Source organism: Alexandromys fortis, unplaced genomic scaffold, assembly GCF_014885135.2.
Source record: "Alexandromys fortis isolate MF-2015 unplaced genomic scaffold, M_Fortis_MF-2015_v1.1 scaffold_107, whole genome shotgun sequence".
Taxonomy (NCBI): Eukaryota; Metazoa; Chordata; class Mammalia; order Rodentia; family Cricetidae; genus Alexandromys; species Alexandromys fortis.
The window spans coordinates 5,280,603-5,305,017 of record NW_026067987.1 but is presented as its reverse complement, the minus strand read 5'-3'; the positions used below and the strand labels follow the sequence as shown (position 1 = coordinate 5,305,017).

The 24,415-nt window shown below is 39.1% G+C and overlaps 1 protein-coding gene across 11 annotated transcripts in view; it reads left to right on the top strand.

The window, feature by feature from the left end:
• The window catches only part of Eya4 (EYA transcriptional coactivator and phosphatase 4), a 252,951-nt gene that overhangs the window by 210,241 nt on the left and 18,295 nt on the right, over window positions 1-24,415 (top strand). For all 11 annotated transcript variants that reach the window (XR_007594836.1, XM_050159491.1, XM_050159489.1 and 8 more), the window contains 3 exons: window positions 9,332-9,468; window positions 11,184-11,267; window positions 22,820-22,909. Coding sequence is in view for 10 of the 11 variants with exons in the window: in XM_050159491.1 (XP_050015448.1) it covers window positions 9,332-9,468; window positions 11,184-11,267; window positions 22,820-22,909 (311 nt within the window). In the remaining variant the exon portion in view is untranslated. The remainder of the gene's footprint in view (window positions 1-9,331; window positions 9,469-11,183; window positions 11,268-22,819; window positions 22,910-24,415) is intronic.

Here is a 24,415-nt window from a genome sequence, read left to right as displayed (position 1 = left end):
ATTCTCTGCCTCACTGAGCATGGTACCACAGGCAAAGCCAATTCCAAGCTGGGGCCGTTGAAGCATCTGGGACCCCAAATCTAAGTAAATGATCGATCTCAAGATCTTTCAGTTTTCTGACCTAGGAACCTCACTTGTTAATCCCAGCCTTAGACATATGTTCCAAATCTGCCTTTGTCTTCTTTCATTTTATCAACGATCTGGCCTTAGTTAAAGCACTTGTCAGAATCCATGTTTAGCAAGTAGTAGGGATACTGTAGACAAAACGATGCTTGCCTCATTGTTCAACAGCATCAGAGAGATTTCCCCACTGAGAATGCATGGGGACAGAATCACAGAAGTGCTTCTCATCAGGGTTCAGAGACAGACAGGATGAGGTAGGTGCATCTGAACTGACCAGACTACAGCGACCATGAATGAAAACTCCTTGTACACTCAGTATGCTATGTGAGGTATACAATTCTAGTTCAAATTTGATTTTATTCAAATTTCTATCTAATCACAACAAAGTTTCTCCACCATTCCCAATACAAAGAATATTTCTTTGGTTAGCATTGTCATGAGCAAAGGGACCATGATGGTGATACCCACAGAGTCAGCTGACTTGAACTAGTAGGAGCTCACGGACTTTGGACTGACAGCTGGGGAACCTGCATAAAACCAAACTAGGCCCTCTCGATGTGGGTGACAGCTGTGTGGCCTGGGCACTTTGTGGCGCCAAAGAGCAGTGCATGAACTGGCTCTTTGGAGCCCTTTCCTTAGGGATGGATACCTTGCTCAGCCTAGATACAGGTGGAGGAGCCCCTTGGTCCTGCCTCAAGTGATGTGACAGACTTTGTTGACTCCTCATGGAAGACCTCACCCTCTCTGAGAAGTGGATGGGGCATGGGGGTGGGAAGAAGGTGGGGAAGAGCAGAAAGATGGGAGGGAGAGAGATTGGCATGTAAAATAAGATTATTTTCAAAAGAAAGGAGGAAGAAAAGAAAATACTGAGTGCAGGCAAGTGCTCATACTACTTGGCGGCCTGGGAAGGGGACATAGTCCAGTGAGATATTGCTGCATGCACTGTTAGAACGCAGCATTTCTTATTCCTCTAGTGGTTGCTCTTGTCAACAAATACAGTTTGGCAACTTTTTCAGATCTTGTCAGACTTCGTGCTGGATTTACAAAGAACTCATTTCATCTAGTAACTACTATTGTCACACGTGTGATTCTCGAGAAATTCTGTGATCTCTCAAAGTCTTCTCTCAAAGACTTCACTTTGATTTTAGCCCTTTTCAGATCTGGCACGCATCCAGAAAGCAAATAAATTCGTAACCATAGGCTTTTTCTTTATTAATGGTGAAATCTGATGGCTTTAGTTCCAGGGCAGGAAAAGAATTTCCCATTAACTGATTGTGCATTTCTGGGCTTACAGAGCAGACCTGACAATTAGGTCCACAATTTTTTAAAGAGCATTCACGGTGGACTTCCATGTTTAAAATAGAAACATACCTTATCCTTATATTCAATAAGGGACAGCTGCTTGTTCTGATTTACAGATAACCCTAATGAAATAAAGTTGGAGCTAAATATCCAGACCTTACAAAGGGCAGTTCTTCATTACTGTACTGATTATGGGATAATTATTCAATCACCTAGAAAAGCCCAAGGCAACTGGTAATGACTGATGTTATTTAGAAATTGCAAATAGCATTCAATTATTTATTTTACCTTATTAGGTGGTTTGACAATGGATTTAGAGATACACTACCATGCTGATTAAAAGCAGACATTTCTAGTTCAGTGTCCTTACAAAGATCTTTCTCTGTCCTTTAAATGAAGTTTATCTAAGGTAAATTGATGGTTTTGATTTGCATTCTGAAAATTAGCATTGAAGAGGGAAGATATTTTTTACAGTTCCTCCTTGCAAGTCTTTTAAACATTTAAAAATTAAGTGTGTTTAATAATGTGTAACAATATTATCCTTGACTATAAGATCTCAAAAAACACTTTGGGCATTAGTTAACTGAACTTAACAAGTGCTCAAGGTGAATGAAGGACCGGATAAAGCCCTCCTCACTCATAAAGGAAGCTAGCTTCTCAGGCATGACTTAACAGCCTTTAAGTAACTTCACGAAGCAGAGTGCGACATCTTCTCCATGATATGGGCAAGAGGGTGTAAGTGGGGAGAACTTTTTAAATTCTACATTTGCCATGGATTGCACCCTTATGAAACTGGCAAAGACATCAGGATCAGCAACTCTAAAGCAGTATTCACGAGTGCTCAGTGACCCTTATGCTCTCAGTTCTGGCTTTACCCTTTAGTAAAGAGTAGGGAGAGAGGACAGCACTTTGAGGCGTTACAGAGGTCAGTCTACTTGTATAGTTAGGAGCTGCGGACTGCGTTCCCACCCAGCTCCTGCACGGCTAGCTTTATACCCGAAATAACAACACATAAATTCTTTTAAATACTGCCTGGCCCGTTATCTGTAGCCTCTTATTGGCTAATTCTCACATCTTGATTAACCCATTTCTAATAAGTGTAGCACCACAAGACAAATGACCCTCCTCCATCACACTTGTGAAGGGATGTTCACTGTCAGAGCCTGTGCTATCCACAGGAAGGGCTTTCACTTTTTGGAAACCTTTGCCATGACTGTTTAGGCCTCTTCTCTCACATGCAACAGTTAAAAATTTAGATGATGTTTTTGGGAGTTTTTAAATTTCAATTAAAAACCTTGACCATATTTTTTAAAAGAATAATATTTTGAATTTACATACACAGTGAAATGAAACGACTACATACAGATGACTGATACATGCAATACTTTGTTTGCTCTGCTTCTATGGTTACGATAAATCACCCAAGCGAAAAACTGTTAGCCCAGCAATTTTCAAAGCCGTAATATATTGTAATTAACTTTCTACACTGTACAATAAATGCCTTCAAGTTACCCTACAAATATGGTATCCCTTTCCTGACATTTCCCCCTTTACCCACCCCACTCCCAAACTCACTCTGGTAACCACCATTCTGCACTCTGTTTCTAGGGGAGCAAGTTTTTCATACTCCATTTATGAATGAAATCTTGTAATTTTCCTCCTTATGTTCCTGACTTACATCACTTAGTCTAATGACCTTTGGTGCCATCTGCATTGTCACAAAAGGGAAGGATTTCTCTCACCTTTGAAGTTTCATAATGTGTGTGTGTGTCTGTCTGTCTTTGTGTGTGTATGTGACTGTGTATGTATGTTTGTCTGTCTCTCTTTCTCTGTGTCTATGTATATGTCTGTTTCTCTCTCTCTCTCTCTCTCTCTCTCTCTCTCTGTGTGTGTGTGTGTGTGTGTGTGTGCATGTGGGTGTGTGGGTGTCTGTCTGTCTGTTTGTGAATGTTACTTTCTTCATCTGCACATCTATGTTTTGATACTCAGGCTGACCCCCATTTCTTGGGTTGGAGAATTCACTTCCCTGTGAGAAGAGCTGCTTTATTGATCCCAACACAGAGTGGTCAGCCCTGAAACTATACACACACAGACAACAGAAAAGAACCCAGCAAGTTGTATTTATATAATTTTGCATACATATATGTACATATATGTAGCAATAATAAGAATAAAGAGACTATCAGTTTGAGAGAGGAATTGGAAAAGATAGAGGGGGCTGGAGGGAAGAAAGGGATGTATTTCTCTTTTAATAAAAAATATATTTAAAATTATTTTTCTATAAACCTGGGGGGTAGATATTTCTTAGCAGAATAGCTAGGTCATTCACACAATCTGTTTTTAATTTTTGAGGCACTTCTATGCTGCCTCTTAATGGCACAGTCACAGGAGCCTTTTTGTCCACATTAAGTCCAACTCTTAATACTTTTTCTCCTCTTTGATGATAGACACCTTAACAAACGTGAGCTTGAATATACAGCTTGAATTTGCATGACTCTCATTGTGTATCTTTCTCATATACTGACTGACCTTCTATATATCCTTTTGGTAAACGTCCTCTCAGGCCCCTTGCTTCTTGTTTCAGTCAGGTTATTTTGTTGTCTTACCACAGGGTGGTTTGGGTTCCTTATATATTTCAGGAATGTCAGAGCATGACTTCCCAATATTTTCTTTCATTCTGGTGGGTTGTTAGAGGACTCTCTTGATCAGTAGACACTGGTGCTGTTTGGAAGAGTAAATATGAGCCTAGCAGTTAAAGCAAAAATTCTGGAGTCACATCAAGACCAACAAATACCAGCTGATTGTTGGCAGTGTATATCATGGACCCTATGTATATCATGTCACCAGTTTTTCCATAATTACAAGATAATAATAAGGACATAAATTCCGTGTTAGAATGAACTTTATTTCTCTCTACCTGTCTCTCTGTGTATGTGTGTGTTTGACTCTGTCTCTGTGTGTCTCTTTCTCTCTCTCTCTCTCTCTCTCTCTCTCTCTCTCTCTCTCTCTCACACACACACACACACACACACACAAATACACACATGTACATACACCATTGCTGGTGGGGTATTGAGTCAATACTTCCATTCTTAAGACCCGTGTCTATGCAAGATGGATATGTGTCTCCCCTGACCCAGCAATGCCAGTGCTGAGTGTAGCTAGATACCCCATGTGGGGAAAGAGCTCACTTGCACACAGTCAGCACATTATTGAGTTTTGTTTATAACTCCTTAACAGTGTTCCTGACCTAAATGGCAATTGGCAGAAAGGATGAAGTATGCAGGTTTGCTTGAGGGATTTCTAGACAAATTAAAGAGAGAACAAACAATTGCTCTGAGTTCTCACCAACATAATGAGCTGGGAATGAAGCCAACAACGTGTTTATATACTTCTTTTAAAAAGGCACCGTGTGCTCAAACTAAGAGTTTAATTAAAATGGGATCATACTTTGCAGTTTTCTTCCAAAGGCCTGTTTTACTCTCAAGAAAACACTTGTTTATTTATTTCCTCTGTATCCTTAAAGTACTTTGAAGATCCTTAACTTAAACGGGCAAAGAATCAATGGGAAGAGATTCTCCTGGGCCTAGAAACCCACATACTTCCTGTGACCCCATTTTCCCTTCAACACTGTGATAGTTGCTGAATATCAGATTTAAATAGCTGGCTTCTTTCTATTTAAATCCTTCAGTATGGACCCAGCCTGCCACCAGCTATCCTGCCTGCAACTTAAGACCATGACTGGAAGTTTGCAATTTTCTCTTCTTTCAACTCTTACACTGTTACCAAAATAAAAAGCTACTTTTCTGTAGATAACAATTTAAAAATTGACCTACAAAAATTATAAAGGCAAGGGTCACATGTACACCTGTTATTCCAGCACTTGGGAAGAAAAAGCACGAGGATCAAGGGTTCAGTGTCATCTTTAACTACGCAGGGAATTTGACACTAACATGAGACCTTGCCTCAAAAACACACAAAATGATGAATAAACAAAAACAGTGTGTGTGTGTGTCTGTGTGTGTGCATGTGTGCAAAAAGAAAGGTTTTATAAATGACACCGCAAAAGATTTCTGTTTAATCTTGCTTTTAAAGTAAGAGTCAGTTTGTGGCTAGAAAGATGACTCAGTGGTTAAGAGCACTCCCTGTTCCTGCAGACCGACCTTAGTTTGGTTCCCAGTACCCATCCATGTCTGGTGGCTCACAAACAGCTGTTACTTCAGCTTGGGACATCTGACGTCATCTTCTGACTTTCCCGGACACAAGTGTATGTGGACACATACCCATACGCACATGAATACACATAAATAAAAATAAAATTTTAAAGTAAGAATTAATTTGACTCGAGTTATTTAAAGGAAGGCATTTGATTTGCACGATTTAGTAACCTAAGGAAATTATGGTTTCACTGTCAGAGTGGAGGAAAGGAAATGGTTCATGTGGTTTCACTTAAAGGTTGCTGTGCATTCAAATTTCTAAAGTCTATCCGAATAAGTTGAAACTTAAGTTTCTGCAAGATAAAGCAATATCCAAACTTGTGCTTAAAATATTTTTGTTTGGATGTACCTCCTGTCAGTCATGATAGTGGAAGAGGTACAGTGATCTCTACTAGTAATATTTTGAGAGACAATGACATTTATATTAAGACTATTTTTATATTCTTAGTTTATTTTTATTGAAAATATATTTTTCATTAAATGTCTCCTGATTGTGGTTTCCCTTTCCCCAACTCCTCCCAGATCCTCCCCACCCACCCAAATCCACACCCTTTCTTACTCTTTCTCATTAGAAAACAAATAGGTACTTCCCCAAAATAGTATGAAACAAACCTGAATAGAATTTAAGAAAAGGAAAGAATGAAGGCAAGCATAAACAAAACATTATGAGAAGAAAAAAAAACAAACCTCTAAACCATTGAGTTGGTTTTGTGCTGGTCATGGACCGCTGAGCATGGGACATGCCCTTAAGTGAGTTCGTATACCTAGTGGTAAGATTCCGTTAGAGAAAACTATCTTTCATTTGCAAGTAGTTTGTCATTGGAGATAGCGTATGTGTTAGGGATGGGGACTGTGTCCACTTCCCCTCTCAGCTCTAGGACTCCATCTGGCCCAGACCTGTGCAGGCCCTGTAGATGCTGTCACAGTCTGTGTGAGGTCACACACCAGCCCTCGTGTGTCTCAAAAGCCTTGTTTTCTGGGTACCCTCCATCCCTTCTTGCTTTTACACTTTTTCCACCTCCTTTTTGACAAGGTTCATGGGCCCTACGTGGAGGTATTTGATGGAGATGCCCTGTTTTGGTTTGAGTGTCTAAAGGTCTCTCACACTCTGCACGTTATCCAGCTGCGGGTCTCTGTATTTATTTCATCTATTACAGGAGGAAGCTTCTTTGATGACAACTGAGCAAGATGTTGGTCTATAAGTACAGCAGAATATCATTAGGAGTCCTTCTTGTGCTAGGTTCCTTTAGCATAACAATAGTATTTGGTTTTCCCCTGGGTCCTTGACTATCTCGTCTCAAGTTTTTTTTTTTTTTTTTTTTTTTTGCCATACGAGTAGTGTCAAGAATGGGTTCTCTCTCATAGGGCGGGGTCTTAAATACAATCAAATATTGGTTGGTTTCTACCACTGTGGCATTAGTGCACCTTGCATGCAGATCACCTTTGTAGGTCAAAGGGTTTGTGGCTGGGTTCTCCTGTGACAACATGCAGATACCTTACAGTACAATAAACATAAACATTAGTGAGTAGGTAGGCACCAGCTCAACTTCTCCATGTTCAGTTAGTTGTGTAGATGCAATCTTCAGCAATGGGGCCACCATTAGTCTCAGTAATACCCTGGGTTGTTTGGGGGTTTCCATGGGTCCTCTTTGTCAAACAACTTGATTACATGCACCCCATTCCCGGCACTGGACACTTCATTTGGTGATGAAAGATACCCAACCGGGGCTCTGTCTCCCCTCGTATTTGGCAACTTTATTTAGATAATCTTCATATATGTATACATTTTGAGAAGTTTCTACTGTATTAGGTTGCCATATGATCCCTCAAATGACCCTTAGTTGTAGTTGTCCCTCTTCGTGGTCCCTCTATCTCCTCTCTTCCCCCATCTATTTATGGGGAAAGATAGCTAAGATATATTTCTGATCTTGTACCATGCAATTCTTCCCAAATAAAATGTCGTTATCAAAAGAAATGATAAGAGGTTAGTTCTGTAATGATTACTGTGTCTCAGAAAAGCCATGCACAATGTGCCATTTGTTCAGAATTACTTAATGCCCTGTGATTTATCATACTAAATTTTATTTTAAATTTAATGATAAATTAAGATCATCATATTTCTCTTTGTTTATAAACACATCATTTAAATTTAATGTAAGTTAAATTTAATTTAAGGTAAAGTTAAGAGATTTTCATTTTATACATATGGTTTAAATTAAATACAATTCTGATTCATCCTCAATAATTTTAAAAAGCTGCTTATCCAGAATTCAATATATACTGAAACTGAGGTCCAGTGAAACCGAGTGAAAGTCTAGATGACCCATTACACTGTGCCTTGTGTAGCTTCAGTTTATTTTAACGCTGGCCTTGGCAGTGCTGCCTGCTTCCCAAGATTCATGGTCACTAACTTTACATGAGTCTGGATTTCAGGGACCTGTAGACATACAGAAGTCAATTAGATAAAGTGTCTGAGACTTCACTTGCTGTCTGCGTGGAGGGAGTGACTTGCTCTGGGTTCTCACTTAGAGCGGAGTTAGCATATGAGATGCTTACACCTTGCAGAATGTGTAAAGTAGGAATGTCAGACCTCCTAGATACCATGCCCTGAGCACGACAGGACAAGAGTCTGTGACTCCTAGGTAGAAAGACGTTTGAGAGGAAGGCCAGAACTAACAATCCACAGGCTGTCATTTAACAAATACTAACTCTGAGCAGGCATGTTGAATAGGATCATAGATATCACCTGTCTGGAAATATAAGGACTGGGCCTGTATATTGAATTTGACAAGCTGATGGTTATTCAGGACTCTTGGTAAAGTATGTGTATTCATGTTTTGGTGATTTGAAATTAAGTTTTAGTAAGTTAGATATCAATCAGTGGAAGGAATTGTATTATACAGTTTTGTGACCTCTGTCCACCAAGCACTTCCAACACATATACCACACATTGAAATGATTGTAATAAGCACAATATTTCAAAAATTGTTATAAAAGTAATAATAGTAAAAATTTTCTTGCTAATATTATTTATCAATAACATGCCAAAATGATAGCTTGTATATATTGAGCTAACATTTTATATGTTGAGTTCATTTTATGGGTCTCTTTTTGCCTTGAAATGTAACTGCTAGAAATTTAAAACACTGTGATCAATCTTGGGACTTTCATTTATTTCTACTGAGTAACACTAGTACGAATTATTTCCTTTGAATGAGAAAATTGTAAGCAAAGCGTGCCTCGATAGAAATTTGTGGTCAAGAAGAAGATTTAAATTTGCAAGTGGCCCAGGTAAAGGGAAGATCAGAGAGGAAAGAAATGAGGGGGCAGATTCAGTAAGAGGTAGAGTCGGCAAGTCAAGTTTGTGGGTGAAGCCTGGGTTGATCGAGAAGACATCGTGTTCTCTGAAATGAGACCCAAATGAAGGTGAGACTCGATGGAAATACAGATAAAATGGAGGTGAATGGACAGGAAGCTGAAGGTATATGGTATATAAAAGGCATTCAGATTTCTATGAGGAGTTCATATAACTATACAATTTGTTGACTAAATTACAACTTTACATATACGAACCATATTTTTTGTCATAAAGAGGTCACTCGTGTGTAGGAACTTGTGAAGTAATAATGAAGACTTATAATTGTTCTAAAAGAAAGCAGCTCTTCCTGACGCAATCCTTTTGTTTATAGGAGAGTTTGATACAGTTCAGAGCCCCTCCACACCAATCAAAGACCTCGATGACAGAACATGCAGAAGTTCTGGGTCAAAGTCTCGAGGAAGAGGCCGGAAAAACAACCCCTCACCACCTCCGGACAGTGACCTGGAGGTATGCCTGCTTATCTCTGAGGAACATAAGATACTCAAATTTACTAAGTGGTATCATCCATACTTTATAGCCTAGTACATTTCCAAATTAAAATATGTATCATAAATTGAATGGACCTGCTTTGTCGTAGCTACTTTATCAGTTTGAATTTTGGGATATTTGTCTACCCTAATACCAAAATTTAAAACAGTAACGTCAAAGGCAAGAGAACTTTGAAAGTTGAATACCAATATAATTTCATCTGTTGACCCAAACTGATTTTAAAAAAAGGCTAAAAGTAAACCTATTATTTGTGGAATAATATCCCAAGAAAACATATTTTTAAGAAGATAAAAGCAATTTGTGTAGAAAGAAAAAAATCTTGTTAATGAATATCTATTGATTTTGTGGACTTTTACTGTATATTTGTGAGCTTTTGTGAGATATAACAACATTAAGCAAGTTGAGAAACTATCATTTTCTATAATGCTACACAATTACACAGCCACATATATTTTTTGTAATATAATTTTTTATTGAAAAAAAATTCCGCCTCCTCCCTTTTCCCTCCCCGTCTCCCTTTTTCTCCCCTCCTCCCTCTCTTCTCCCCCTCCCCCCACTCCTCTCCCCCTCCCTCTCCAGTCTGAAGGGCAGTCAGGGTTCCCTGCCCTGTGGAAAGTCCAAAGTCCTCCTCTCTCCATCTTGGTCTAGGTAGGTGTACATCCAAACTGGCTAGGTTCCCACAAAGCCAGAACATGAAGTAGGATCAAAACCCTGTGTCATTGTCCTTGGCTTCTCAGCAGCCCTCATTGTCCGCCATATTCAGAGAGTCCGGTTTTATCCCATGGTTTTTCAGTCACAGTCCAGCTGGCCTTGGTGAGCTCCCTATTGGATCAGACCCACTGTCTCCGTGGGTGGGTGCACCCCTCGTGGTCCTGACTTCTTTGCTCATATTTTAACTGAATTAAAAAAAAAATCCAGTTGTGCCTCAAATCAAACAGCAGATATTGTGCCTCTTTCTAAAAGATTTGCACGGCTATACCCAAGAGATGAAATGCATTCTGAAGCCTGGTTGGTGACATGATAAATGACAGCTAGAGACCCCAGTCGGCAGGCAGCAGGGCAGAAATAGTGGCCCATCCCAGGGCTTCACCATCCTGCAACTGTGGAGTGTAATTCAGTGTGGTCCAAACTCCAGATTTCCTTCCAGAGTCAGACCCCTAGTATTTGGGTGGAATCTCCTAAATTTGTTGAGTCCTTTGAGATCTCTTATAAGTTCTGGCAGGCCAAACAAAACATTCACCATCCTATATGACACAAGGGTCAGCATTTTACAGTTGCTAGTTAGATGCTATCATAGACTGTTTTGGAAATATTTAATGTCTTCTGTTTCAAACTATAATGAATCCATGGAGGTCTAAAACTATAAAATATATCAACATTAGACCCCCTTCTAATCATACAGCCAGAATTTATCTTTGTCACGGTAACTGGAATCAAATGTTGTCTGTATTCATTCCAGTCAGGACACCTGATCATTAAGCTTTTGATAAGTTCTATCACCCACGCCGCCAGGTTCTCCGACAGTCAGACTTGGCAAATGACAAATGAATAAATAATGGAAGGGGTGATTTGTTATAAACTACTCAAGGCTGCTTATAGCAAGAACATTTTCCAACTGTAAAGTCCTGTGTCCTTCAACCATAACTGTGCTGACACTGGCCGTTTCTCCTCAGCGTGTATTCGTCTGGGACTTGGATGAAACCATCATTGTCTTCCACTCTCTCCTCACCGGCTCTTACGCACAGAAGTATGGCAAGGTAAGAAATCAAGAGTTATTCCAGGAAGAGTTCAAAACTTAGCTAGTTAAAAGAATCAAGGTCTGTTTTAAAATACATTGTTTTCACTAGTCTTGTCAAGTCTTAGAATAGTCATCCCTTTGTGGTAACTTCTTGTTCTCAAATGTATACTGGCAACTCGGCAGAGCTAATTGGGAGTTGCCTTTAGATCTTTACAGGAATCTTGAGTTTTCTATCCCAAGGCCAAAGATCTTACCCTCACATATTTGGGGACCACACCCCTTCACTTACAGAAGGGCTCACCACTCCTCTGCCTTTCTCTCTTGCTACTGCTTCTGTAATGAATTTCTTAAAACACCATCATGCCTACGTGAGTTCTGTCCTCTGGACAGATACATCCACAGGATGCTGCTCTGATGGAAACATGGATGCTTACATCTTTACTTGCTTTACTATGTCAGTACAATTTGACCTCTGCAGATTCAGGCAAGAAAATGTTGGCCAAATTTCCACCCCTGTATTAAAATGTGTTTAGCTTTGGTTCTTTTACTTACCACAGTCACACCTACAGAAATGCCTTGCCATCCCTTTACAGCATGACAATTAATTGGTGGACCCGTATGTCCTATCAACATGATAATTTTAGCAACTGTTATATTTTTATCTTCTAGAAAATATATGATGGACTGCATTCAAGTGTGTCTTTTTATCTCATTTTTTATTTATATGTGTGCATTTGTATGTTCATGTGTACATGCATTCATGTGACCATGAAAGCCAGAAGAAGGTGTCAGACTCTGAAGCTAGAATTACAGGAGTAATATCAGTGTTGGGAACTGAACCCAGGTCCTCTGAAGGAGCAGGAAGTGCCCTTAACCACTGGGCCGTCTTTCTAGTATCAAGTGTATCTTTGTAAATTTTAACTTGGGTAATCTATATTGTCCTTTGTTTTTCTTTTCTTAGTAGATACAAAAGGTAGTTATTTTTTTAACAACTATTTACAAGAAAATATCTTAGTCTTTTTTTTAGCACTATAATCATCTGGCATAGTTGTCTTCAACTATACTTTCAGGGATTATTTCCATAATACATAAAAGAGTTGGCTCCAAAGCAGGATATGTACATAGATATGTCTGCTGGGATAAGGAAAGAACATGTGGACTAGTGAAACAAATATGCACACACATTTGCCTCTCATATTTATTGACTTTTATTTTTTTTTCATGCTCCTCGATATGTTTTATAAGTATATGGGTGAGCTCAGGCTGCTGTAACACAGCACCTCAGACTGGCTGATTTCAATTTCTTTCTCCAAGTTCAATAGAGTTTTTCTCAAAGTTCAGAGTATAAGGTTTAATTCTGGTCAGGGTGACCTTCTTGCTGTCCCAAACTTTGGGGAATACAGAGGAAGACAACAAGTTCTTGTTGGAGTGTGCCATTCTTGTAACCAAATTTTTCTTTCATGCTCCCATATTGGAGGTTAGGAATTCAACATATAAATTTTTTTAAAGATTTATTTATTTATTTATACAGTAGCCTGCCTGTAGGCCAGAAGAGGGCACTAGATCTCATTATAGGTGGTTTTGAGCCACCACGTGGTTGCTGGGAATTGAACTCAGGACCTCTGGAAGAGCAGTCAGTGCTCTTAACCACTGAGCCATCTCTCTAGCCCTCAACATATAAATTTTAAGGGAGCACAAACATTCAGTTCATAGCATATCTAGATGAGATTGTAATTAAAACATGATCACAATTTATAACTAAATTATTGTGATAAATCTGGAATGCAAAATCAAAATTCTGTGGCTAGTGGGCTCTGAAATCTATTGCTTTTCATTTCTCCCACCAAATGAGATGCCTGAATAAAGTGATCATAGCCTCATGAGTCCTGCCCCTACCCAGTGAGTTCTTATGGCCATGGATCTTTGTCCACCCTTTTATTTGCACTTCTATTTTCTGTCATTAGTTGAAACCACATAGCATTTCACTGGAACGTATTAATGCTAACACCATCACCAGGCCTTGGACATCCAGACTCCCACAATCTTCAGCTAAAATCGGCTTTTCTTTCTCAGTTACCCCATCTCAGATACTCTGCTACAGCAACAGAAACACCAACCAATGTTGTTATGATGTGGCTCACACCAGTGATCCCCATGAGCTCTGAATTCTTGTTACCCCAGACACTAACTCCATTCTGAGAGGTTATAGAACCTTTAGGCAGAAGGGCATAACAAGCAGAACTATGTCAACAGGAGAATACCTTTGGAGCTAATATCAAGCCTCTGATGTCTCCTATCCTCAGTGATAAGAACTGTCCCATCAAAATACAGTGCCACTACTTTCTTGTCCAGTGCATGAGGTCAAGTGATTATGGACTGAAGCCTTTGAAACCATGAGCCAAACAAACACCTCTTCTCCTTCAAACAAAAATGCCATAGAACAGCAGGGAAGTTCAAATGACTTTCCTCAGTTGAGTCACAAATTGACTGACTCTAAGAGCAACACTGAATCCAAGATCTCAGGGCATTTTCCACAGGGGAACATCACTGACAAATCTCTCAAGAGGCACTGGCAAGTTTCTAATGCCCAGCTTGATGTAATTGATGATTTTCCAGGTTTGAAGTGGAGTTTATTCTTTTTGCATATGGTACATCTATCCCTCAGAGTGCCATTAAACAAAATACATAAGAATAGGGCTACTTGAGCTGGAGGGAAGTGGTAAGGGGTGAGAGATTTCTCATGATCCCCGCAAAGCAAGGGCCCTCTTCTGTTACTCTTGGTCACCCAAGATGAGTTTACAGAGGCTGAGACTTGCTCTGAATACATCTTTCAATGAGTCATCAGCTGATCTAGACCAGATGCCCTGGACCTGGATAAGCATGACAAATCATTTAACCTGCAAGGCCACTTCCTTATCCAAAGGTGATTGTAGCGGTATGGTGGTAATCTCAATACCCAAAAGACCGAGGTAGGAAGAGTGTAACTTCAAGGCCAGCCTGGACTATACAGTACGTTCCTCAAGGCCAGCCTGGACCTAGTGGGTCCCAGGCCAGCCTGAGATACATAGCAAGACCCCGTCTCAAAATAAATAAGTGGTTTTGAACTTAAAACTTAAAAGGAACTTAAGGTGATTGTCTTCCTTGCTGGAGTTATTAGATGGTTTAAATGAGGTCATGTGAATATATCAGTGGCACTTAGCTATGAACAGAAGACTCTATTTATTAAGTCAAATACATTTAAGTAGCAATGCACACTCTTTCCCCCCAAATGATAAGTAACTGGAAACGGGTGCTTTCAGAGTTGCAGAAGGTCCAGATTTGCTCTCATGATGCCTAGGGTTTCACGGTGCTGCATGGCATAAAATACATTGAGCCTGAAGTAGTAGACATGTGTACCTGAACTGTGCCTAAACCACACCCTGACATTATCACACCTATCAACCTGCCTGCCTCCCTCTTTCTCCCATACCCAGAACTTTTTAGCAGGTGTAGTCTTTGACCTCTGACACTGTGTTTCCACAAGTACATTCTCTTCCGTGCATTGCCCACTTAGCTCTCACCTCTGCGCTGCACATTTGATGCTGTACAACATATTTTACAGGTGGCAAAACTAGCCAGAACTTGTCTTTCTGACCTGGTCTTAAGTCTCTGTCCTCCTTCAGTTTGGTGCTGTCCCACAGTACCTTAGCAAATAAAATTCAAGCCTCCTGTGTTCTAGGAATGCCATTGTCTCATAAGTGCTCTCGTGGAACTAATTTTATTTATTCGCTTAAGAACACTTGTAGAAAATTCTGTATCCACTTGTAAATAATACAAAAGTTTCAGAGTTCTTCCTCATATGTTGTCACTTTTTGACTCTGCTCAACTGTCAACACTCCCTCTTCCCGAGCAGAACTATTTCTGGATCTTTCTGAGAGTGGCAAGTGCAGGCTCTGCTGCTGGAAGGCTGGTGATGGGTTCTGTAGCCGAACACCAGTTGGCACACACAGTTTCATCACTGCAAAAATCTAAAATAGAAGTTCACGGACTTGACAGCATGGCACCCAGGCATCATCCACCACCTGGGAGTTGTAGAGACTGTTCTGACGCTCTGAGTTGTTGGATGTATTATTTTACCTAAATAACAATAACTCCCTAGTAGGTGATGGAATAAATATCAATAGTTTTGCTACAGGGATTCAATTTATGTTGGAGCATTATTGACTTTTGTGTTTGGAAGCCATGGCTATCCAAAGCCATTATGCAGTAAGGAGGCCAGTGAAATAAATAGCCCAAGCCAGAGGGGAAACAATCATGGAAAGGTGGATAATTATATTAAGATGTATAATCATAATTCAAGCTCCCAAGGAGACTTGCCTATATGAAGCAATGTCTGTGGAAGAGCAGAGCGCATCAAATTAACCATCCAATTGCGCCTGGATTTAACAATCTACGCACCCACATAGAACCAAGACTTTGAAAGAAGCACTGGCTCATTTTTTATAGTGTTATGAAGAAAGTAGACTTGCATGATTTAATAGGAAGTAACAGGCATTGCTAAACAATTAGAATTGTGCATCTGAAGTAGCAATCAGGACACTTAACACCACGGCCATGACCTCCTTTCTGAGCATAGGAGTTAAGGTTTGGCTTTGGGGAGAAATAAAGAACTAAGTTCAAATTCTATTTCTGCCTCTCATGATCACGTGACCTTGAGAAGTTTGTTTTGTATGTGGTTCAAAGGGAATTTAAAATTTTGGCAAATGAATGCTTTCCAGGAATCATATTCCTTCCATTTGTATCTGTTAACTTCACCATTCAGTATGAGACACTCAATTGAGTGACAAGAACTCAGCATTATTTATAGCCAGGGTGACTAGAGTCAGGATTTGAAACACGTTAAGTAAATGAAAATAGAACTGAATTTCCAAGTGTCAAAAAATAGACAATTTGGGTCACGTGTAGTAGTGTATACTTTATTCCAAATACTCATAAGGATTCCTATGAGTTCAAGGCCAAATAAATGGGTAGTACTTTTCATGCTTGCTCATAGAATGTTCATATGTCCATGCATGTGGTAAAACACAAATAGAATACACATACATGGAGTAAAGTTGAATCCAGGTCAGTGACATGTATCAATGTCTGTGATGGACATTGGGAGGAAATGTACCTACCATCTCCTTTTCAAAGCGTTGTGTCTGACACTTTTTTAAATTTTCATATATAGTTACATAGTTTTCCCTCCACCCAACACCTCCCATGATCCACACTCCCTCTCAAATTCAAGATTTCTTTTTTAATTACTATTGCAACATTTATATGTGTGTGTGTGCGCGCACGCATATATATGTGTATAAATATGTAAGCACAATCAGCTGAGTCTCTTTGATCTTACTTGTATGTATATATAGTTGGGACTGACCACTTGATACTAGATGATCACTTAGGGGGCCCATTCCTGGGGAAGAGTAATTCCTCTTCTATCAGGAGTCATTAATTTCATGTACTCCTTCATAAAGAGGTGGGGGGGGCCTGTGAGCTTTCCCCTAACCACAGTCATAAATCAACTGATGCTTTTATTATCCAGGTTTTGTTTAGACAACTGTATAGCTGAAATTGCATGAGTTTAGTTTCCCAGTCGTATACAGACGACAAATATCACAGTAGACATTCTGGTCCTCTGACTCTTAGAACGGTTCTCTCCCCCCTCTTCTATGATGTTCCCTGGGCCTCTGATGTAGGAATTGTGTTTTGGATGTATCAATTACAGCTAAACACCCTTACAGTCTTTACATTTGGCTAGTTAGGGCTTTCTATAATGGTCTGACACAAAAGGAAGCTTCTTTGATGAGGGTTGTGCACTAGTAGGTACTCCTCTAAGATCTATGACCTTAGCCAGGTACTGGTGGCACAGACCTTTAATCTCAGCACTCAGGAAGCAGAGGCAGGTGAATGAATTTCTGTGAGTTCAAGGACAACGTTTTCTACAGAGTGAGTTCCAGAATGGGCTCCAAAGCTATACAGAGAAACGCTATCTCAAATCCCCCACACACACCCAAAATAAAAGCTCTATGACTTTACTATCTTCTGAAAGTTGGCTAGGATTTCAGGACCAGGCATGATTTCTGTCCTGTTGCATGGCCTTGGTTACAGCCAAGACTTAAATGCCTCTATTGTATCTTCAGCAAAATCTTGCTATCATTATTACCTTGTAGTTCATAGGCATCACAGCTGGGTAGGATTACCAATGACTTTCCTCCTTTAGTGCTTGCATGGTTACCTCCAGTAATATGAAAGTTAGTCCTCATGGTGGAGACTTTTAGGTTTGACTCAGCTCCATTCCTCAGAGTCCCACATTTGATGTATGTGGTGCCATCTGTAATCGGACTTACCTTCAAACTGTGGAGACAACTAAGGGCAATAGCAATACTCTGTATTGTCTTACGAGCCTTTGAACACTGTTGACCAACAACTTAGAAGGAGTCTTCTCATGCCTAGTATCAGAATTTTTATTAGGCAGTCTTTGGCTCTTCGAGAAAACACTATCACCTCAAATGGTACAACTTAATTTAAACTAAACTTTTATGCACATCTTATACATTATATGTAACTTTAGTTAAATATAATATGGTTCCCTATAGCTTTTCCAGACATCTTTAGTGTGATTTATCTCTCCTTCCTTCCTCCCTTTCCTTCTATATTGATGTCCCTGCCTTCTCCCAAATTAAAGCACATACACCCTTTTCCCCATTTCAGAGTCTCTCCTGGAACCTGGAGCTCAGTGATTCAACTACTGAGCTCCAGGAATCTTTTGGTCTCACCTCCCTAGCAATGAAGTTATAACTGCAAGCCAAAATATTCCTGTGGATGTTAGGGATCTGAACTCAGGTCCTCATGCTTTCATAGAAAGCACTTTACCATCTGAGTCATCTTTCCTGCCTTTTATTTTGTTGATTTTGTTTTACTTCTCCCTTGTCAGAATTTGAGCAAGTAGTAGGCACTCAAAGCCATATGACAATATGAACATATGATCAATAAGGGAATGTTCCTAAAGACATGCTCTAATATTTCTAATGTTCCTAAAGACCTTCTTCTTCTTCTTCTTCTTCTTCTTCTTCTTCTTCTTCTTCTTCTTCTTCTTCTTCTTCTTCTTCTTCTTCTTCCTCTTCCTTCTTCCTTCTTCCTTCCTCCTCCTCTTCCTCTTCCTTCTCGTTCCTTTCAATACTGAAAATTGAACCAAAGATCTCATAGATACTAGGCAAGCACTTGAGCAGACCCACAGACCCAGGCTTTCCTTTAGGAACTCTGAAGTTTACTACCTACTTCTCAGACAAATAAGTCAAATACAGAGTTTTCTCTCTGGTTAATGACTGGATTTTATTTCCTATCTTATGTCTAATTACAAGAATCGTTGCATCTAGGGATCCCAGAAACAAGTCCTACCTTGACTCATGGAGCTAGCTTATCTTCCTTTTCATTGTCCTCAGGTATCTTCTGTCCCTTGTGTAAAATTCTACAAATGTGCTTTACATCCCAAAGGAATAACTGGTCTAAGATCCCAGGATCTTAAAAGAAAAATAGTCCTCCATTTCTTTAAAAATACATAATTGCTGCCTCTCCTGAGATATTTTTACAGTGTTTCCCTAGAGGAGGAATTGCAGCTATGGCCCAATGCAGGGCAGACACCCACAGACAGACAGTCTGGCTCCAATTTATGTTCTGTGCTAACATGGCTAATAGGCATTAGTATTTTGATTTAGAGAAGTGCTCTACTTGATCCTAACTTGGGTATATACACTGGTAACATCTGGCTTAGAGGCGCACATTTCAAGGCCAAGTACTATTTATTTTCATCTTCTTTTCCTTCCTCTTCCTCTCTCTCTCTCTCTCTCTCTCTCTCTCTCTCTCTCTCTCTCTCTTTCCCTTTTACTCTTTCCAACTAAGTGTCTTGGGAATCATTTCAATGTTTTGATAGAGCAGTATACGGGATAAATTGGCAGAAGTTCCATTTGCCCCGTGTTGAACTCTGTTGGAGACACGCTTAATCTTTCAGAACTCTTTTATATGTGTAATATGTATCAGGACAATCGTACAGCCCCCAACTGTGCCTTTATTTTTCCCACCTTTTGACTCTGTCCAAGTTTTTGCTATCGCTTCATTTTCAGTTCTGAATTCAACACTCACCACAGCTACGTGGAAAAAATGCAGCAAACCCAGATTCATCTGTAAACATCTATGGAAAGGAGCAGGCATTTTAGTATAAATCATGGATTCTCTCCAGAAACATGTCTCACTCTCAAATGCTTGACAAAGTGGTGGAACTGCAGCCCTTGGTGGCTTCTTCCCAGCCACGGGTGCCCACGATGACCAAACTCTGGGAAGGTGTTGCCCACCAGACACACAGTCGTCATTTTCTAATCTGAGATCTATAAATCCTTCAACTGGAAAAATGTGACGCTGTAATCTGCTTCCTTAAAATTAGCTGTTTCAGGGACTTTACTTACCTGGAAGACGTGGATAAAATTCTATATTTGCATGGAAGCTTTCCCCCAACAGCCTCTGGGCAGCAAGATCTCCACCTTTTAACTTCGTTTTCCTTGTCTTGTGGCATAGATGACCAAACACCTCTCTTTCAATGGGCTTGCTCTCTGGAAACCTTAGTCAAATTTAACCAGCTCGCACTCTGACCAAAGCCAACTCTAAACTTTTCTAGTTAAGAAATGAAATTTTTGCCAGAATACTTATTGCATGCTGGCTGTAGTAGGGTATGTGATGTACAGACACCACAGCTTGCAAAACAAGTGCTTAGCCCTCGGAGTGCCATCTGGTTGACTCCAGTGGTGTGCTCACAGACAGCTTTCATCACCACATGCTGTGCCTCATTACCAGAAGAGCCATTTATTTTAAAAATGTATTTTCATGTGTGCTTATCGGACACACAGAGAATGCATTCTTTGTGGATTTTTCTATCCCTGTTGGATAGCACAGAGTAGGATGCAGTTTGGAAGCATGTTATCAATCAAAGTAACAATCACAGGGCCACTAGGTTTTCTCCCATCTTCCCTTCAATCAGATTTGTAAAGGCAAAGAATGTAAGGAATGAACATGAGATAGCCAATAATTTTATTGAAAACTTAAAAAGGGAAACAGATACCAGTTGGGATAAAAGTTTCACTAAGCTAGCCTCCAACAGAAAAACTTTAAGAAGCAAGATGTTTTTGTACCCCCATCTGAAATGGATATCTTTAGGGAAGAAATCATCAGAGCTCCGTGAGGCTCCTTCTACTGTCTTGCATCATGGACATTCCTCAAAAGCAGGGAGCGTCACTAATGGAATTATATGTTTTCATACTGTAATTACATTTGATTTTCCTGATATTTCTGTAGACTTTTTGTTCACGGGTCCATGACTTAGCAGAATATTGAGACGTCTTCTATAACCTTGTGCTAATTAAGACCCACTCCATTCCTTCCAAAAGAGAGGATTAGCGGGAACAATTTTTAACAGAAAAAGACAAAATGTGTAGTTAAAAAATTATTCAAGCTTCAGAGAGTTCTTTCAATAGCAATAAAGGATATGAACAACAACAAAGAGAGTCATATAATGGAGGGAAACACAGTCAGTCAGGGGTTCTTCTGAGTTTTAAAATAGCCTGAGCTAAAAAAAAAAACCATAAAATTTAAAAGTTTTGCATACACAACATATATTTTCTACATTTGAATGAGTATTTGTTAGACAAAACAATTTGATCTTTGATTTGTATTGAGTTCTATTATAGATACGTTGATCCTTCCAGAACTCATATGTATATTCTGTATCAGTGTACAACACTGCCATACCGTCATCATCCCACATTTTTGATTTGGGTGTCTTTGTGTATATTGATCCAGGTAAGGTGTCACTGACAGCAGATCAATGTGGGAGTAGAACCCAAGTCTAAGTCACCAAAGGACATGATCCAGGATATGAGCAATTTACATAGGCTTTTGTCAGTAATCTTTAAGAGATCCATAAAACTGCCTGCTGAGAAGACGAAAGTAATAACATATGGTTGACTCTTACACATTATTCCTGCCTTAACCTCGTCTTCTTCTACATCAAGCCTTAAGTTTGTTCTTTATGCTTCCACATTCCATTAGCATTCAATTCCTATTTATTAAACTGACCCTCCCATTCTCCACATATTTCCAAGGCAACAGAATATGGGTGAGATATTTGAAATATGGTTATACTCTATTGTTTCCTTCACAAAACACTATGAACATAGATGTAGGAAAAAAGCTGATTGGTGCTGTGGAGGGGTATCTACTGGCAAATGTTGTAGACAAGAGGTGTAATTGAATGTCACTGGGCCTGAAGTGGATGGAGTGTTCTTATCTGCAATTGAAGTAAAGCTAGCCACACATGTCTCCAAGTTTAATACAGTTCTTAAAATGCCACTCATTAAAATGTTAAAATCCCAATTTCAGTTCTCTGTTCCCAAATTCCTGCAGTCTGTTTCATGGCCCAGCCACACGAGCCAAATCATACTCTGAGGACTTCCCAAATAACTTCTCAGCCAAAACCAACAGTGTTCTTCTAGACTTCTCAGCTCTATGCAAAACCATTGTCTTCCCTCTGAAATATCCAGCTAGCCTTCCACTCAAAGGAATCATCTTTTTTACTTTCTGCATCTCTGTAGTCACACCTGTAGTAATTCTTTAGCTTTTCTTCCACCTGCCATCATTTCAACACACCGTGTGAAGGACTATTCACCTGTCCCTAAGCTCCCTTTCTGCTTTCCTCTCCTCTTTCCAAATCCTCCCTGTACCTCTCCCCACTCTTCAGTTCAGTTCCTCTTTTTTCACTAGTTGGTATTGCATACATATGCATATATATTCTAAATATAACCCATTTAATCTGTATAGTACTGAGTATCCTTTCAAATGTTTATTATGTTTTCTCTGCTCTTCAGCACTCATCCAAATATGTTTTCCGAAAGTTATACATAGCATGTATGCAAAAAAGTCATCTAAAGTAGTTGCTTTCATGTTTCAATTATGAATATACTGATTTGGTGTATAAATTTCTATTGTAATATGTTCTTAGTCTATTTGCTCATATAAATTTATGTGAATTACCAGATATATCTTTTGAGATTCATGTTTGTGGGTAATTCATAAGTCATTTTATACACTCACACCTAATTATTTAAATATTACAAATGGCATAATTGTATTTGGGTGTATATCATAAATTTCAATACATGTATGTGCTCTGTAATGATGAAGTTGATGATTGGTATTTCCATTTCAAACATTTGTCATTCTTAGGGGTAAAAACATTTGAAATCCTTTATTCTGACCATGTGGAAGACTGCAATAAATATTGTAAACTACAGTCGCCCTACTTTACATTATCAGTCACTAGGACATTGTCATATTTTTGTATATTTCCTAGTTTCTTAACTTCTCCTTCACCTCTGGACAATGTTTTAATAATCCTCACTAAAAAGTCATCTAATATTTTACTCAATGATATGTACTTAAAGTATTTTATTAGTCATCATGATTGTTGAAATTTTACCTCATTATGTATGCATTTTTCAGGATCCCCCAATGGCTGTGACCCTCGGGCTCCGAATGGAGGAAATGATCTTTAATCTTGCTGATACGCATTTGTTTTTTAATGACTTAGAGGTAAGAATTTTAAAAGCTAAAAATAATTATTGCCAACACAAAAACTCTCAAATGGTGTCATTTATGTCAAAAACCATAAGAAATTACAAACATGATACTCATCTGATGATAACTGTGAGGTTTTTATCAAGTGGAAAAATTGCATAGAGTATTATAAACAGAATGAAAATTTGTGCTCTTGAATTATACATATTCACAGACAGACACTGAGAATAAAATGTCTTAGAAGAGTAGATGGTCCCCTTCGTGGCTTCGGTCAGGCAATTCCTCATTCTGTCCTTGGTTATTGGTATTTCATCTTTGCATTAGCATCAACCTATCGAGGTTACTACTCAGAATACAATTTATGTTATTCACTGAGCAATATTCACCAATCCTCCTTCCCAGCATGGAACATTGACTATTGCAGCATCATTAGACAAACTCTCATTCTCATTAACTTCCTTTCTAGATTAAAGAATGCTAGAGCTATTTACATAGCATAACTGATGGGTTTTGATGCATTGAGTACTTTCTTTTATGGGGCTTCCAATCCTAATGTCAATGCCAACACAGTTGTCTGTAGTCAGAGACTGCTCATGCATTTCCCAGCTGCCCAAAATAATCATTCAGAAACTATATTAATTACAACACTGCTTGGCCTTTTAGCTTATGCCTTTTTCTAGTTCATTCTTATATCTTAAATTAACCCATTTCTATTATTTTATATTTTATCACGAGGCTTGTGGCCTACCTACAAGGTTCTGGCTGGTGGCCTGAATCTTTCTCCTCTGGTTCCATGGCTTCTCACTGTTTCCACCTTCTTTCTCCCAGCATTCAGTTTAGTCTCACCCCCACCAGCCCCACTCCATCTTGCTCTATTCTGCCTTGTGGACCCCAAAGCAGCTTCTTTATTCATTAATAAAAGCAACATATATACAGAAGGACTTCCCACACCAGTTGTCTGACCAACAAGAGACAAAAAGGGTAAAAATCAACAAAATAAAACAGCACAAGAAAATCTAGCCTCAGAGTAGCTACATATATGCCATGATAAAGATCATAATCTCTGTGTTAGCAATTTGGTGTACCAGACATGCAGAAAATAGAATCTGAAATAATGAAGTAATTTGGACAAAGGTTCCTTATGGATGAATACAATTGGACTAAAATAAAGATTTCTCTTTTTTTAATGACATGTCTAATTTTTTTTTAAATTTTGTGATTTCACAATGAGGTAAAAGTATTTATCTATAGCCAAATTATGAACCGAGATGATGATGACTATTATGACATCTCATTTGGTTTCTAGACATTTTATGTTGAACTTTGCATTAACTGTCAATGTTTTTATATAAATAATACTATCATTTTACTTTTCAGAGGGAAAACTATAGGTTCAATTGTGCAATATATACTATATCAGAGACAGGAGATGAAAAATTATTCCATGTGATCCATACAATCATGTTCTGAAAGCTACAAGGTCAGAAGTGATCAGTTGTTTTCTCAGCTCTGTCCTTGTTT